This window comes from Chelonia mydas, chromosome 1 (genome assembly GCF_015237465.2).
Source record: "Chelonia mydas isolate rCheMyd1 chromosome 1, rCheMyd1.pri.v2, whole genome shotgun sequence".
NCBI lineage: Eukaryota > Metazoa > Chordata > Testudines > Cheloniidae > Chelonia > Chelonia mydas.
In genome coordinates this window covers 218,812,777-218,831,189 of record NC_057849.1, presented here as the reverse complement: position 1 = coordinate 218,831,189, position 18,413 = coordinate 218,812,777, and the positions used below count along the sequence as shown (strand labels likewise).

Below are 18,413 nucleotides of genomic sequence, written 5' to 3'. Positions count from 1 at the left end.
TTATTTTCTATTCTGTGCACTTCTTAAATATGAAGCCCTTTCAAGCATGTTTCATGTAAATCAATTTTAAAAATTCTTTTCATATGAAAACATTTTATTTTTCATTTTAAGAGCAGGGAATTGGGTTTACTACCACTTTTTTCTCTATCGAGCTCTTGCTCTCTCTTCCTTTACTTAACCAAGTATGTTATTTGGGGGCTTTTTTTAAATGTAGGTTTTACAAAAATCAGTTTTTACTTTCACGCCCAATTAGACTCTGCACCAGTCTTATTTTACATCAGTAATAATTATAATCATGATGAGATACATTTCTAAGTGCATTAAAGTCTGTATGCAGAACAGTGGTTGTGTATGAAGACCTCTTGCTGTGCAGTCAAAGGGCAGTTTGTATGCTTACTGGGAACAGGATATCACCAGGCTTAAGCTATTGAAAATTTCCTTCTGAAGTGGTGTTCTACAAAGTACACATCACAGCAAAGATTTCTGCATTAACCATGAAAATCTGTGCAGTTGCCTCAAGGGAGCAGGATGGGGCTACACATCAGCATCACCACAACCCTCCTTTATAGTCCCTGATTAGCCTTCGCTGCTGTTCTCACTATCAGCAACCCTCTCCACTTTCCTACAGTGGATTTGACACATACAGGAGAAGAAAATCAACTAGTGTCACAGCACAGGGCTTCAGCCTGTTCTTCCTTTAAGGCCAGATTCTCATACGTTTACACGTACTCAATAGTCCACCCTTACTCTGGGAATTGTCTCATTGAAGTCTGGGGAGCTATTTGTGGAGTAAAGTGCTACCCAGCTTGAGTAATGGTATCAGAATCTGGCCCATAACTGCCACTCAAGCCCCTCCATCTCCCACCTCATCAGTGTCCTCTGTTCCCCTCAGGCTCCCTCCTGCCAGCTCCCTACATCCATCTCCCCCCTCAGCCTTCCTCATGCCCTCCCGCATCTCCCTGCACCCCCTAAATCTGCCTCCTGCTCCCCTCATTCTTGCCACCCTCCTTTCACAGTGTCTCTGCTGCTCCCTACAGTCTGTGTGCCCTGTCCAGCCATGAACCATAGAATGGCAGCCGTCTTGCCAGTGCACAGGGCTTCAGTGTCCTAGAAAGAAGTGGCAACCCACTTTTTTCAGGGCAGCCTCATTTCCACGTGAAGATAGAGGAAGAGCAGCCATCTTGTTGGCTTCAGCCCCATTGGCAGTAACGGGAGATGGGGGCATTTTAAACAGGAGAAAATTCATGAGCTGGCACCTCTCATCATGTTTCCATGTGAAAGGTAAAAAATCATACCAAAATCGTGAGAGTACCTCACCTTCAGCACCCACTGTACTCTACACAGGGTCCCTAGAAAGCACGAGATCAGATTTAAGGTCTCTGCATTAATCTTCAAGGCATTCCATGGAAGTGGCTGTAGATACTTCAGAGAGCTCTTCTCTCTTCACTAGAAGACCTTCTCTGTCAACTGTGTCCCGCAGGTGCTCTGAAGCTATGTCATCCTTAAGGGTGAAGCTCGTGACAGCAGGAGACAGGGCTGTCTCAGCAACTGGAAACTCATTGGCTTAGTGTTCCATTCAATACACTAAAATATCGAAGGAAAACAGAGGAGGAGAAAAAAGAGAGAGTAAAGGAGTAGTAGGAGAAGAGGGAGTGAAGAAGGAAATAATTTACTAAAAGTAAAAAAAAAAAAAAAAATCCCCAGCTGCCTCTAGAGAAAGTAAACAGAAAAATTAGACAACTGGCCAGCTCTAATTGTGATTTTTGGCTCTTATTACTTGGGAGGTGCTCACATATTTGTGGTGATTGGTATCACAATGGGCACCTACATGGACAGGTGAGGTAGAAGCAGGCCCACCGATAGCAATTCCGGGCCCCAGAGCAGAACAGTCAATGGGGCCCCTCACACACGCACAAGCCTGACATTTGGGCGGTGCTGCGCCTGCGCTGGCTGGTGCCCAGCGAGCTGCCAGCTGCACTGCTGGGCGCGCTCTTCCGGCATGGCCAGGGCTTCCACATGCCCGCCCGGTAGGGCTGCCAACTCTCTAATTGCAAAAAGCCAAAGACTCTTGCCCCGCCTCATACCCCGCCCCTTCCCTGTGGCCATGCCCCTATCCTGCCCCTTCTCCAAGGCCCCGCCCCCTTCCCTCTGTTGCTCACTCTCCCCCACCCTCACTCACTTTCAGCAGTGGGTGCGGGCTCTGGGAGGGAGTTTGGGTGTGGGAGGAGGTGAGGGGTCTGGCTCTGGGAGGGAGTTTGGGTGCGGGGGAGATGTGGGGTGTGGGCTCTGGAAGGGAGTTTCAGTGCCGGAGGGTGTACGGGATTCAGGCTCTGGGAAGGAGTTTGGGTGTGGGAGGGGGTGAGGAGTCGGACTCTGGGAAGGAGTTTGGGTGCGGGAGGGGATACGGGGTGCAGGCAATGGAAGGGAGTTTTGGTGCAGGACGGGGTACAGGGTGCAGGCTCTGGGAGGGAGTTTGAATGCAAGAGAGGGTGTGGATTTGGCTCTGGGAAGGAGTTTGGGTGCAGGCTCTAGTCTGGAGCACAGTGTTGGGGTACAGGAGGGAGTCACGGCGGGTCGGCGCTTACCTCGGGCGGCTCCCGAAAGCGACCGGCACACCCCTCTGGCGGCAGCTCCTTGACGGGGGGCTCAGGGGGTCTCTGCATGCAGCTGCCCACAGGTACCGCCCCCGCAGCTCCCATTGGCTGCAGTTCCCAGAGAACGGGAGTTGCAGATTCAGCACTCAGGGCGGGGGCAGTGCATGGAGACCCCCTGCCCTCCCTGGGGACGTAGGGCCGTTCCGTAGGGCAAAAATTCATGGGCTGCACCACCACCCATGAATTGAACTGTAGCTCCTTGAAAATTGTGGTTCTTCCTGCGAGTGGAGGGTGATGTGTGGGATTAATTCTGTTGATGCTGATCCTGACCCCTTTTAAAAAAATGATTTTGGCCTTTATTAATTATGAAAAGATTACATTAAAAATAGTCAGCAGACTGAAGTGCTAAACTTCATTAGGCCTGTACTGTGAACCTAGGCCCCAGGCCAGCCAAATAATAATTATAACAATCTAATCCTTTGCACTTATATAATCTCTTTCATCAGAAGATCTCAAGATGCCTTACCAACAATAATGAATTTACTTTGGAATTTTTGCTAACGGCAAAAACAAAACAGAAACACCCACCCTCTATCCACTTCCTGCTGTGACTCCCTGTTTAGCCAAAGACTGTGTTTCTGTGTGAAATTTTATCTTTAAAAATTATTTCATTTTGTGTTTTGAAACTGGAATAACACAACCCCGTGAAATACAAATTCTTCTGTTGGGAAGTTGACCTTAAGTGGCATGGGTGATTTGCCTGATTTCATGGGCAAAGGTCATATGCTCAGAGACCACAGAACACACTTTGACTTCTGGGACAAAAATTTACAATGAACCCTGAATGACTCTGCCTTAGTCAGTATCAAAAGATTCATGCATATTCAGACACAGCAAAATGTTTCCATCTATGGCAAAAGTTTGTAGAACAGAAAAGGTTTTACACCATTAGGTTCCAATTCTCCTGTGGGAAGCATATGGGTGGGTTGTTGCAGTGAGCAGTCCCATTGACATTGATGCAGCTCTGTGTAGGCACAGCAATCCAACATACATTACTCACTGCATGATCAGAGTGCTGGTTTCCTGTCTCTGACCATAGGCAGTAGCAGATGTTTCAGAGGAATGCTTACAAACCCTGCAACAGGCAGATGTGGGGAAATCTGCCCCACATGGGTGTCATCCTTTTCTCTATTAGCTAGAGACTGGCTTAAGCCCTGAAGTACAAGGATGAATATCCCTTTCCAATTTTTCTTGTCATTAATTATAACTCTGAGTATTCTTGATATCCATATAAATGTCCAATCTCAGTTTCAGTCTTGTGAAGTTCTTGGCCTTAGTCAGAGCTGTAACTAGGGTGAGGTGAAAGGGGCAGCCACCCAGGGTGCAGAACCAGGGGGCACAAAAGTGGAGCGGCACAGGATTGGGTCCAGCAGCATCAGTACTTCCATCTTCCACCCCTCAAGATTGGGTCCAGCAGAGTCAGCTGGAGCCCAGGGTGCTCAGTGTCCTCCCACCCCACAGGATCATAGGTCCAGCGACCCCAGCCTGAGAAGGCTTTCCCTGGCACTAGGACCGCAACAGCAGGTGGGCAGGAATGTGAGTTCTGGCTGGTAGGAAGGGCAGAAGGAGAATGGGCTGCATGGCTGGTTCCATCTAGGCGCTGGAGGTCAGAGACCAGCTGCATTAAATACCTGGAGGGTGCTGAATGGGGAGGGGGTACAGGGGCTAGGACCATGAAGGAGTGCAGGGGTTAGGGCAGAAGGGGGCGCAGGAGGGGAGTGCAGGGTTAGGAGAGAACGGGTACACAAGCGTTAGCATAGGCACTATGAGGCTAAGGGGTGCACAAGTAGGACCGTGGAGCATACATAAAATGTGCTAGATGCTGTACGGATCTGTGCCATGAGGAACTTTGTCTGCGATTAGCTCAGGATGGAGCTGTTTGCCTTCCCCAGACCCGCTGCCTAGCCATGCTCTGCTCACACTCCCTAACCTGTGTGCAGGGCTGAGCCCTGGCAGAGCAGTGTTGCCAGCCTGGGGCCTGGCCCTTCCCAGCGCTGGGGGAGAGAGGGCATCTGCAGTTAAGGCTCTCATTAAAGTTGCTAATCGCCAGTTGTACCCACTAGAGGGTGTTTGGAATTTAAACAGACTCAACCTTGGTCAGGGTTTCTCTGTTGAGGAGCCAGCATGCTGAGTTGCACAGCCATGGCTCTTGGGAGGCCTGGCTGAACATTGCACTGACACACCCCCACAGGGCACTGCTCAGGGGCACTGCTCAGGCCATTCACAGGGTCAGTGCCATCCTGGGGCCTTTGCTGCATACAGGGCTGACCTCTGTCCCTCGGCTGTTGACAAACCTTTGACCCTGACACAACTGCATGGCGGTGGCAAGGAGGAATGGCCTGCTAGAGCCCCCCATGGAGGCGAGCACCCCTGGGCACTCATGTACGCTCAGCTCCATGGAGCTGGGGAGTCGCAGGCTGGAATTCCAGCTGAGGGACCTGGAGACAAAAATTTTTCACAGCTGCAATGATGGCCCCTGTCACTCGCACATGGATTTCAAATTACAGTGGCCAGCTTTTATTTGACCCTCTTCTATTCTGTAACAACCTTGTCACTGCACTGAACAGCGGGCGAAGGAGTAACTCAGGGAGATACTGCTCTGTTGTGACAGGTCCACAGCCCGTTAGAACCGCCCGGTACCACTGTGTTGCACACAACAGCCTTAGAGAGCTTCACAGCTCCGGTTGGGGCAGAACCCCTGTCGCCTGCGCCAAAGGACAGAGCCCTGAAGCCTGAGCTAACGGAGAATCTCTGTTATCTGTTAGCAGTGTAGGGCCCATGACAGCCAGGGGAACCATGAGAGTTACATGGGCACATATACACCAGCCTGATCAGTACACACTTGCCTAGATAGACAAAGTTTGCCTCAGAACCAGCTGTTCAGATCTTATATTTGACATCAATGTAAGAAATCTCCAAGTGCTTCCACCCTGTAACTTCCACCGTCTTTGCTCAGGCTTGTCTGAGATGGGATCTTGGGACCTGTCATTCCCAAATCCAAAATTCTCCACCGAGAGCAACAAGTCCCCCAGTGACTGCAGCACCCTCTCCTCATATGGGTTACACCCGCTCACCGTCTGAGGACCTCATATTTATCTTGGCCATGGGGATTGAAACAGACTCCTCCTATTCCCAAAGTACAGGCTCCTCACCACCACCAACTGAGCTGAAAGAGGGTCTTAATGGTTTAATGGCAGGACATAGCCAAACAGTTCTGACTCCACCTCAAAGTTACAGATTCAGAATATTTTGCTATAATATCTCCTGATTGTTCAAAATTTACATAAACATTTAAAATATGGCTTTAACTGGAGTTTGTATATATTTTTCTTTCTTTATATAGGAATTAGATACAGTGCTCCTGTCAGCTAATTTCTAAGTTATTATCTGCAAAAAAAACCTAGCATTTTCAGGTGCTTAGTAATCCCTGGAATCACAGTTAAAGTTGCCCCCGCCCCAATCTGAAATAGCGCCCATGCCCAGCTGTGGGGATGGGGAGAAGGCCACAGGGAGGCTCTGACCTATGGCTGGTGCTGCGGCCGGGCCTGTGCCAGCCACCCCTCCGCTGTGACAGGGAGTGACACTTCTCCCCATCTCCAGTGGGTACCCCCCGCAGCAGGTCCCTCCTTCCAGTCCCTCCACCTCCCCTCCAGCTCCCCCTCTCCCTGGCAGTGGCCTCTATTTGGGAATTTGAATTGTGCTAACCCTAGCAGTTGCTCCATTCTCACGCCGTCAGTTTCTGGAGCTGGTGGGAGTGAGTCTGCCCTGCCAGCAGCAGCTGCCCACCCCCAAGGCCTGGGCTGGGCACCAGGCTCGTGAGGCCAAGCTCAGAGCTCAGGCAGTTTAACCGCAAGCCTGGCAGCCACAGGACTGGGGCAGGGCAGCCAAGGGGAGCAAAGGGTTTTGCTCTATATGCAGGGAGTATGGGGAGAGTGACCCAGCTGCAATGGCAGGTCCCTAGGCAATGAGCGAGGTGTGACCAGGCTGCTGAGACACAGGTGCCCAACGGGGATGAATAATGCAGGGAGCACCTTGTGGAGCATCTCATGGAAGCCAGGCTCCATGGGCAAGGGCCAACTCCAGGGGGCGTCGCTGGCCGGAGCTGGGCCGCCTGCCCTGCCTGGGGAGTGCCCAGCCATGCAGAGGCAGCCGGCTTGGGGAACAGGGCAAGGAGGGCTTCTGGGTAGCCAGCCAGTGCCCTGGTTTCCACAGCATGGAGAGCCATGGGCCCGAGTGGGCCAGGTGGCTTCTGCCAGCTTCTGATCTTCTGGCTCTTGGCAGGAGGTGACAATTTTCAAACTGTGGGGATGCATCCCCCTAGTGCCCCATGGTTTGAAACCCTCTATGTTAAATGGAAGGCAGAAATCTGGTGGGCATGTGACCCTGCATGCCCCCCCACTTATCACCTCCAGGGAGTGCAAATATCCTTGCTCACCCCAGGTGCTAAAATGCTTAGTTAGGGCTCTGGCCTCAGTGACTTCTTACAGCAGCGGGTTCCAGAGTGTAATCACCTGCTGTGTGGGGAAAAGTATTTCCTTTTATAGGAGTTGAATTTCCCACCGCTTAGTTTCATTGTACATCCTCTTGTTCTTGTGTTACTCTAGTTTCTAGTCACTCAACACCAATTCGGGCAACAATTTTGAGATATAATTAAACATTTCTTTTTAAGCTCTAGTCAGATATGTGCACTGATATTTCCATACATTTCTTTGCAGATTACAGTGACATTTTCAGCAGTTTTTGGTGTGACCGTGTACCGAATTATTACAGCAGCTGCCTTGTCCATCAGCAAAAATGAGTCAACCAGGTCGAACGTTCGTGTGACTGTGACTGCAACCGCTGTCATCATTAACCTGGTTGTGATCCTTATATTAGATGAGATTTATGGAGCTGTTGCCAAATGGCTGACAGAAATGGGTAAAGCTCTCCTAGCCCTCATTACAACTTTGTATGTGTTTCCAATAGAGTATGCAGGAAAGTTCTAAAAGGAGGATTTCCTGTAAAGCAGTTCTGTAAAAGAGGAAACATTCAGGCCCAGAGGATAAAAATGTGTCCAAGTGACTAAGGGTCCCAACTCCAATTTTCAAAAATGACTTCGGGCCAGATGTTAAAGCATATTTAGGTGTCTAAATACTTTTCAAAATCTGACCTTAGACACAGAGAAGCCTAATTCTCATTGAAATCAGTTGGACTTTGGCCTTGTCTGCATTAGAAAGAACACTGGTAGAGCTATACTGGCAAACCCTCCTAGTGGATGGTTCCTTTACTGGGACAGTTTATGCCAGTTTCCCAAACAAAATAAACCATACTGTCAAAAGGATTCTGTGTCTCGATTTCGTCACGTATAAAATTAAAGTAATGGGTCAGATCCTCAAGTGCTGAATGTCAATGTAGCCCCATTAAAGTCAAGGATCTCAGGATAAACTCTCTGCCCCTACCGTGGCTCTGGGGCCAGACAAGCTCTATGCTCCTGCCACCGCCACAGGGCTTGAGATGTCAGACGCTGACCCCGGTGGCAGGGCTCTTTCACTATAACGCACCCCTGGCTATAACGAATAAATGGCTTGGATCCCCAGGGGTTCATTATAGAGAGGGTGTACTGTACTATTATAAATAGCATCATTTTTACACTTCTGATAGCATACTAGCATAACAGAGGGCCAGTCACAAATGGGTGAGATACAGTAGAATGACTTCTATTGTTAGGGGTAGCCCAATTGTTTCAATTTGACTCCAATGAAAATTTAAAATAAAAAGAGACCAAGTAATACATTTAACATAATGCCACCTTATTATATTTTCTCTCCCTTTTTGCAGAGAGTCTCTTGGCAAAACGTAGCCCTGGTGCAAATGGGCATAATTCCATTAAGTTCAGTGGCGATGTACCCACTGATGCCAGTTGTGCATTTGGTTTTCAGAGCTGTATGGGAAACAAAGATGAAAAATACAGTCAGTTTTTTAGCTTTCACATAAAATATCCCTCTGTTATTCCCCCCTAAGCTTCAAGTCACATTTAGAGCCAGCCCTGCTGCCCTTACTCAGACAACACTCCTATTGAAGTAACTGGGTGTTTTGCCTGAGACAGGACCCACTATGAATTCTAGGCTTTGGTCCTTTTTGAATAATTTCTAGTGCCACAAATTACGTCATGGTTCATTCAGATGGCTGTCTCTACTAATATGCTCAGATGCCAACTGTAATTAAAAATGTTAAAAAAATTACAATTCATTCATGCTGATAAATGCTTCTTACCTTGTGAACTTTCATATTGCTGAGCTGAGCAAAATGGATGCAATTTTCTTTTCACACTGCAATTCATAGACGTGTCTGGCATCATGCTGCATTTTTCCACTTTAAGGGGCAAATTTTCCTGCCCTGGTGTAGGAGCAGTGGAGGGTTCATGGATCCCCTTTCCATCCCTAAGCTCATTTGGGCTGCAGTTCAGCAAGGGACTTAGGCATGTGAGTAACTTTGAGCACATGAGTAGTACCATGGAAATCAATGAGATTAGTTTCATGCTTAGTTATGCATGTACTAAAATATCTGGCTGAATCAGTGCTTAGGGCAGGAGGCAGCAATAACCTCGCCCACAGGCACTGTGAAGGGCTAGAAGGCGAATCACTAGGTCTTCAGGCAGTGCTTGTGGCCTCAGCCGGGGAATATCTGTGCAATGCAAAGGAAGGACATTGACTCCCCCGCAGTACCGGCAGGAGTGCAGATTACACCTCTTTCAAAGGGTCATGTTTCCTGATGCTGAGTAAGTCACCCTATCCCCAGCACCCAGGTGGCATTCGGCCTAATTCAGATCTTATGTGTGTTGGTGTAAACTGGGGTATCTCCCCTCAAGTCATGGGGAAACAAATGAAGTGTAAAACAGCGGTAAAGTGAGAGCAGAATCACCCCTGTTCATGCTTTACAGGGGCATATTCTCTCCCTCAGCGCAATTCCTTGGCCCAGCCTCCATGTAGCACTACCTGCAAAGAGCAGAATTCAGCTCTGGGGTTTTGGTGGTATGTATTCAGGACACCGTTGAATATTTTAAGTTGTATAAACCATATGTTAAAATGTCCTCCTTTTCTTTTATTCATTCATCCATTCTATTCCTGTTCTGACTGTATGCATTCTTGTCTATCAGACCTCACTAACTAAGGGACAAATCCTGACCTCCTGAGGCAGTGAACTGTGTGTGTGTGTGTTTGTGTGTGTGTGTGTGTGCGCGCGTGCGCGTGCGAGAGAGAGAGAGCAACAGGGGATGGATCACTTGATGATTGCCCTGTTCTGTTCATTCCCTCTGGGGCACCTGGCACTGGCCACTGTTGGAAGACAGGATACTGGGCTAGATGGACCTTTGGTCTGACCCAGTATGGCTGTTCTTATGTGTGTCAGGGGGGTGCACATTTCCTTCCTGGGACAGAGCTCATCTCTGTAGGAGTCATCTGTGAGGCAGGGGTTCTACTCCTACATGGAACTTCCTATCCTCTCCAAGGGCTGCACTGTTGCCATGGGGTTATTCCTTCCACTGGTCCCCTTGCAAATCTACCCAGCACATAAGCTCGTATTTGGGCTGTGCAGTGCTAGCTGGATTGGCCCCAAATGAATAATTTTTAATGAAGTATTTCCATAAAGTCAGGTGGTTTGTGTAAGTGAATTTTCTAAGGGCTAGAACTTCAAGAGCTCAGCTTGCTGGATGCTAAGCTCTTACAAAAATCTGGCCACAGATTTCACAATGCTAGGTGCTTTTAATAATGTGGTTCTTATTTAAGTGTTTTAATGGAAGATGAGCTCTTTTTAAAAAAACCTGAACCAAATCACTAGGCTGCACAATTTCAGTAATGTTTTCAGAGGCTTCTTGAGACCGATGCACTGAATCGCCCTTATTATTTCACATTTTGAATCCACTACAGTGACAACCAGCATGAAATAACAACAATCTATTCTGTGCCTGGTTAAACATGCATGGTAGCTATCCTCAGAAGCCCTGTGCATGGCTGATAAAAAAAAATCTTAGTTTTTTATGTTAATGTAGATTAATACTATTAATGTAAATGTAATACTCTTTAAGGGCTTGATTCTGCAAGGTGCTGAAGTCAACTGAAATGTATAAGCAATTGTGTGATGTATTTTCAGAAGTTTTATAGAAGACATATCTAAAGGTGTGGAGGGTGTATGGAGAGGGGAAGAACCTTCTGGAACGGATGGTCATCTTGTTAAAGTTTTGGAGTGGGGAATGGGGCTTAGGACATTTAAGTTCACTTCCTGTCTCCCCTCCCCCACAAAAAATGTTTTGTATCAACTTGGGCAAGCTATCTAGAACCTGATTCAGGAAGTTACTTCAGCATGTGCTTTAAACATTTAAGCAGTCCCATTGAAGTCAGTGGAACTACTCACATATTTAAAGTTAAGCAGGTACTTAAATACGCCGCTGAATGAGGCCCTGAAATGTTTGTGCCTCAGTTTCCCCATCTATGAAATGGGAATAGCAGTACTTCTCTATTTCAAAGGGTGTTGTGAGAATAAATTCATTAAGACCTGATTCACATTTAGACAAGGAGCTGGAGGTGTAAAAGGGGCCTTACTGTAAATGAGAATCAGGCCCCAATCAATGTATCCTTCCAACACCATTAATATTAACAAGATAGCCGCATGTTATAGTGATGGGGGTCATCGGAGTAGAGAGAGATTGGGGCAGACCCTCAACTGTGTAAACCAGCAGAGCTACCCTCTGAGCATCTGGTTCATTTTATAGTGTACGTAAGTGCCTCTATATGTGTCACTGCCAAATACACTTTAATTGAAAGAATAGCCGGAAATTTGCAAGAGTAAGAAGAAAAAAAGGACGCTGTATATTTTTCTAGTGTCACTCAGTGCAGAATAAAAGATATGATAAAACCACATTAACTCTAATAATACAGTTTTTGCTTTTGCTTGAGTCTACTGAAAGACAATTACATATTTATCTATTGCTTTGGTGGGGTTTTATGTTTTATTGTATTTATTTATTTATTTTGCAGAGGTACCAAAAACAGAAAAGACCTTTGAAGAGAGGTTAATTTTGAAGGCTTTCCTATTGAAGTTTGTGAACTCTTATGCACCAATTTTTTATGTTGCCTTTTTTAAAGGAAGGTAGGATGAATTTACATTGTTGATTTATTATTAATGGCCCCATGTTGCAGGCTACTGACGGCAGTAAGGTCATTGAAGGGTCTGGAATGGCCGTCTTAGTACCCAAAATGGCAGAGGGAGTGGGTCAGGTTGGCCTGGAGAGATTGCTCTGGGGTGAGAGATCCATAGGTGGACTCATGATCAGTTTTGCTCCTCTATAGTTGTGGTTTCCTGTACATGCAGGATCCACTGCCTACCAGAACTTGATGGTCCATAATGTAGCAGATGGAGATCTTAGAGTGATTGTTTGTAAACAATGTTTTAAATATGTATGTATTTCTGAATTCTAGTTAGATTCATATAATTGTTGTGCTCCTTTTAAGTTTTATAAGCTGTTAATCTATCTGTTAAGCTCTTTGGGGCAGGGACCATCTTTTTGTTCTGTGTTTTATACTTGGCCTCACACAATGGGGCTCTGGTCCATGACTACGGCTTCTAGACACTGTGGTAATACATATAACAAACAATAATATATTGTGAACTAATGCCTGTGGATGCCATCAATTAAAAAAATCACACTTTTGTCTGAAAATATTTTACTTACAATTTTGAGAAGTATTATCTAAGGCAGTTCTAAAAGACATGGGAGAAAAATATTTTTTCTAGTCTTTTTTAAGTATTGTATTTGACAGCCCTTTGTGTGTAGTCACTTTCAATGTGTATATTCAGAATAGCCCAGATCCTGAAACCCCTCACACATGTAAGTAACTTTGCTCATTAGGACTACTCAAATGCATGAAGTTATTCATGTGTAACAGTTTTCAAGATCAGAGCCTCGGTCAATTTTCCCATTTGTTAGTGTGGGTTTTAACCAGGCGAGAAAGAAAAACATTTTTATAAATAGGAAAAGGTGATTTTAGAACTGCAAAAATTGTCAGAGAGACTCAGGGACAGGCACAATATTTGAAACTCGGTTTAGTTAATTTATCTGAAGTTGACGGTGGTTTTTTTTTTTTTAATCATGTTAAAATAGTTAATTTGAAATTTATTTTAAAACTGGCTACTGTGTATAAGCAGTAATTTTGTTGAGGATAATTTTTAATACATTGTTTTTTCATCATTTCATATATTTTTATTACTTTCAGGTTTGTTGGCCGACCTGGTAGTTATGTATATATGTTTGATGGTTACCGAATGGAAGAGGCAAGTACAGATGGAATTCAAACAGAAAACATAGTTAAAAAAGAGATATGGATGAGAGTGCCTTTCTAAGGAGTCCAGTGAACAGCTGAAAAAAACCTACCGCATTTATTTTACCAAAATTCTGTGCCTTCCAAGAAGAGAAAAGAAAAATTCAAAACAAAATTCAGTCCCAATAATCTGTCTGTTTTAGATACTTATATGGCCTCCTCATCATAGTATCTGAGTGCCTTACAGTATTGTGATCTATTTATTTTCACACATCTGTGAGGTAGGACAGTGCTATTATCTGAATTTTACACATGGGGAATTGAGACACAGGGAGATGAAGTCATAGGCACTGACTTTTAGTTTTCCTTGGGGGTGCTCCACCCCCACTCCTGCTCTGCCCCTCCCCTGAGGCCACACCCTCACTCCGCCTTTTCCTGCCCCCACTCCAACCCCTCTCCCAAGGCCTCGCCCACCTGCTGCTCGCTGCTCTTTGCCCTCCCCCAAGCGCCTCCCCCAGCTGCCTAAGGAGCTGATCGACAGTGCAGCTAAACACTGTGGCTGGTGGGTGCTGAGCATCCACTATTTTTTTCCGTGGATGGGTGACTTGCCCATGATCACACATGAAGTCTGTGGCAGAGCAGGGGCTTGAATGCAAGGGCTAGGTTTGTGCCCTAAGCATTAGACCATCTTTCCCCTTGAAAAGTCTGAAAAAAAATAGTTCTGGGATCTCGCCACTTTGTCCTCTTAGGCCCCGATCAATCCTGCAGACACTTTATGCTTCACTTTAAGCAGGTATTGGTATTCCCTTTAAATCAATCCAATTAATCCAGTGCTTAAAGTAAAGCACACATACAAGTTTGCAAGATCAGAGCCTTTGTTTATTTGTATCTTTCCAATATGGGGGAAAAAAGCAATCAAATGAATACTGTTCATAATTAAATTAAATGTATAGTAAACATTTTAAAGGAATATACAGTAGTCCCAAAAAGAAAAGGAGTACTAGTGGCATCTTAGAGACTATGGTTTTTCAGAGTGCCATACTTGTTTTCAGAGTGATTTTATTGGTGAAGCACAAATCATAGGGTTGGAAGGGACCTCAGGAGGTCATCTAGTAGAACGCCCTGTAGATCCCTAAATGGCCCCCTCATCTAGTAGAACGCCCTGTAGATCCCTAAATGGCCCCCTCAAGGATTGAGCTCACAACCCTGGGTTTAGCAGGCAAATGCTCAAACCACTGAGTTATCCCATATATGGTTATGGAATGACCACAGAATAGAATGACAATAAAATTGGAATGATTGATGGATTTGGTGTTCTGAAATGTTTTGATTATATGATAGTGTGGATTCATATAAATGTATGTAGTCTTTGCAAGCTTGTACTTTTAAAATATTGTAAGCTCTTTGGCAGTCTTTGTCTCCTCCTTCCTCCCTCCCCCCCCCCCCCATTGGTTGTAAAGCACCTAGCAGAATGTGGTCCTGGTTCCTGACTGAGGCTCCTAGGTGCTACCGTAGTACAAATAAATAATAATAATAGTAATTAATAAATATTGTGTAACAACTAAAGCATGTGTGTTTTTGTAGTGAGGAACATTATAGTATATATTCGTGAAGCAGTCTATTAGAAATGGATCCTTTGAATAGAAAACAATATTTTACAATTTCTTAATAATTCAATATTTTGATCTTTCCATATATTTATGAAAGTTTTAGGGGGCAAAGTTAAGGTTGGATTGTTATTGTAAATAACAATGATGATGATAACGAATGGTGATAACAAAAGATTATATGGCAGAGGAAGCTATCTGGATTCTTCAACTATTAATTTCCAGGTTTTTTAATGTTTAGGACAGTGGTTCCCAAACTTGGTTCGCGGCTTGTTCAGGGTAAGCCCCTGGCGGGCCTCGAGATTCTTTGTTTACCTGAGCGTCCGCAGGTATGGCCGCTCGCAGCTTCCAGTGGCCATGGTTTGCTGTTCCCGGCCAATGGGAGCCGCAGGAAGCGGTAGCCTGGCCCACACCGCTTCTCGTAGCTCCCATTGGCTGGGAACGGTGAACTGCGGCCACTGGGAGCTGCAAGCAGCCGTACCCGCAGACACTCGGATAAACAAAGCATTTCGCGGCCCACCAGGGGCTTACGCTGAACAAGCCGCAAACCAAGTTTGGGAACCACTGGTTTAGGATCGTTAAAAGGTATATAATTTATAGTTTACTGTATCTTTTGGATTCTAATTAGACTTTACTGGAAAACTTTTTGAAAATTTTGGCTCAGAACTTTAAAAGTCCTTTTCTAGTTCCCTGCCACACCCCCCAGAAAAAGATCCTGGTAAAATTCTGCCCCAGGTTGAGACCTGATGTGAAATGAGTTTCCTTGGAATTGGCAAAGTTACATGGGGGAATTGAAAATCTGGCTCATAATGCAAAGTTAATTTCAACATTAGTTGTAAAGCAGCAATCACTGCTTCCTCATGCCTTTGTCGTAATTCACTAACAGTTTGTGCTTTTCCTTAAATTACAGTGTGCTCCAGGAGGCTGTTTGATGGAACTCTGTATTCAGCTGAGCATCATTATGCTTGGAAAGCAACTTATTCAGAATAATCTTTTTGAAATTGGAATCCCGTATGTATTTCAACCTTTTCCGTTACCATGCACTTTATTCCTACAAGATTGTAAATTAAAGGCTTGATCCTTCTTCCACTGAATGGGAGTTTTGCCATTGACTTTAATGAGCCCTAATTGAATATACTTAAGATGATGATAAATCACGCTTCTGGTTATGATGAAATGATCTGGCTGTATTTTACCTTATATAATTGGCTATATCTGCAGTAAATGGATTAAAGAAAATGTCTGAATATATTGAAGAATTGATATAAATTAACTTTAGAAACCTACGGAAAGTAGGAAAGATATGATAAATCTCTTGGGAAGTTTAGAGAAGCTTTCAGAGTAGCCGCATTGAATACAAATGGATATGAAATGGGGGTGAGGGAAACAATGGCTCATATAAGATCTTAAAATGGGTTATTTGATCTATACTATTTTGTGGATTTACACATGAAACCTACATGTTTTTAATGTGCCCTTCACTGTATGATTTTGTAACTAGACTATGGAGAAGATGGTGACATGCTATTTAGCAGCTGTCTTACTATAGAGAGCTTATACGTGGAGGCGAATTTTGCATCATGTTTTGAATGTGGCAAGAACTCTGGCTTAGTGCACCTGCAGTGGCAGGTGGGTTTGCAGCCAAGAGCCGTCACTGAGAATGTCTTGCCGCTGAGTCTTGTGAATTTTACCCTTGCTTCTCTCAACTTCATCATTTTTGTTGGTGACAGCATTCTCTGAGGTATGTGGGAACACTGGTAGTCTTGGATGCGTAGGTACTGTAGGGCTTACTACAGTGTCTGATCCTGCTCCACTGAACTCCATGCAAGTTTTTCCATTGATGTAGATGGGTTCTGGATGAGATCCTTACTGAGGGTTCTGAAGAAGAAGAGGACTAGAATCTTGATGGGAGATGCACAATAGGGTGTTGTAGCATTCATGCAAGGTTCATGCACTTGGCAACATTCAGGGCACACCCGGAGTGTTGTGTAGGAGCAGTGCACACACGGCTCCTCTCAAGGGCATGAACCTTGGAATCTCGCCCAGATGACATGAACCGTGGGAAGCCTCCCAGGACTGGGCTCAAGGCCCGAGAGCAAGGAATGCGGTAGATAGAAATTGGTAAATAAGAATATTATACAAAGCCAGTGTATTCCTGTTATCTGTTGGAGTATGTAATGCATGCGGGGAGAGAGAGAAATAAAGGAGAGGGTGGAAAAGCTGACAGGCGGACCAGCCCGTCGGCAGACCAGCCTGCTTGCTTGCTTAAAACTTGTCCTGTCTTGTATTTGAGCCGCAACAGGGTGTCATTGAAATACATTTGAAAATTGGGCCCTGTGATGGGTTGGATCACAGAAAACCCCTTGGGAACTGCCAACTGATGTGCTGAGACTACTTCTAAGTCTGTTTTCCCCAGCAGCTTGGGACTTCAGTGCCTTACCTGGTTTGAGCCAGACACGCTAGCTGGCTGCAGATCCAGACCTACGTCTGAACCACGTTCCCTAACAGCTGCAGGCTTAACTGAAAGCAACTTAAGAAGTTTCCTGTCTCTAACACTCAGATGCCCAACTCCCAGTGGGGTCCAAACCACAAATAAATCTGTTTTACCCTGTATAAAGCTTATGCAGGGTAAACTCATAAATTGTTCACCCTCTGTAGCACTGATAGAGAGATATGCACAGCTGTTCCCCCCACCCCCGATATTAATACATACTCTGGGTTAATTAATAAGTAAAAATTGATTTTATTAAATACAAAAAGTAGGATCTAAGTGGTTCCAAGTAATGACAGACAGAACAAAGTAAATTACCAAACAAAATAAAACACGCAAGTCTATGCCTAATACAGTAAGAAAACTGAATACAGATAAAACCGCACCCTCAGAGGTGTTCCAGTAAGCTTCCTTTTACAGACCAGTCTTCTTCTACTCTGGGTCCAGCAATCACTCACACCCCCTGTGGTTACTGTCCTTTGTTCCAGTTTCTTTCAGGTATCCTTTGGGGTGGAGAGGCTATCTCTTGAGCCAGCTGAAGACAAAATGGAGGGGTCTCCCTTGGGTTTAAATAGACTTTCTCTTGTGGGTGGACACCCCTCCCTCCCCCTGTATAGAATCCAGCTACAAAATGGAGTTTGAGTCACATGGGCAAGTCACATGTCCATGCATGACTGAGTTCCTTACCATCCAAGCCACATTCTATCTTGAATGTCTCCAGGAAGACTTCTTATGTGGATTGGAGTCTTCCAAGATCCATTGTTCATTAAGTGTTTCTTGATTGGGTACTTAATTTGCACATTCCTTTCTCAAGAAGCTGACCAAATGCTTTACTAAGGCTACTTAAAATCAAGCAAGTACACAGCCAATATTCCTAACTTTGAGTACAAAAATGACACATGCATACAAATAGGATGAATATCTTCAGTAGATCATAACCTTTACAGAGATATGTTACATGGCATATGTAGCATAAAATGTATTCCAGTTATGTCATATATAGATGCATAAGCATATTCCCATAAAGCATTATGGGGTGCAAAGTCACAGGCCCTTTTCCTCGGAAATAATTTTTTACTGTTAAAGTGGAAGAAAAAAATATGGACATGGATTATGCATGGCTTTATCCTTGTGAAATTAAGGTTTACTGAGGAGGCCTGTTTTCTGTCTAAGTCTCATGAAGTTTATAGCATATCTTGAGGAAAAAAGTGGTAAATTGCTCCAGAAGACTTTTACATGTTGGAGGCTTAAAGCTTTCTCAGTGTGAACCTGATGTGATTTTTTTATTTCCTTCTTCCAAATGTTTACTGTTACTGGGTTTGTTTAAGGGGGGATGGTTATGAAGTTATAAATACTGCATTTATTATCT

The 18,413-nt window shown here is 44.9% G+C and overlaps 1 protein-coding gene across 3 annotated transcripts in view; it reads left to right on the top strand.

Annotated features, from left to right (window-relative positions):
• ANO2 (anoctamin 2) overlaps positions 1-18,413 on the top strand; it is a 279,390-nt gene that overhangs the window by 225,397 nt on the left and 35,580 nt on the right. For all 3 annotated transcript variants that reach the window (XM_043529325.1, XM_043529245.1, XM_043529293.1), the window contains exons 16-19: positions 7,370-7,571; positions 11,666-11,777; positions 12,902-12,959; positions 15,464-15,564. In XM_043529325.1, coding sequence (XP_043385260.1) covers positions 7,370-7,571; positions 11,666-11,777; positions 12,902-12,959; positions 15,464-15,564 — 473 coding nt within the window. The remainder of the gene's footprint in view (positions 1-7,369; positions 7,572-11,665; positions 11,778-12,901; positions 12,960-15,463; positions 15,565-18,413) is intronic.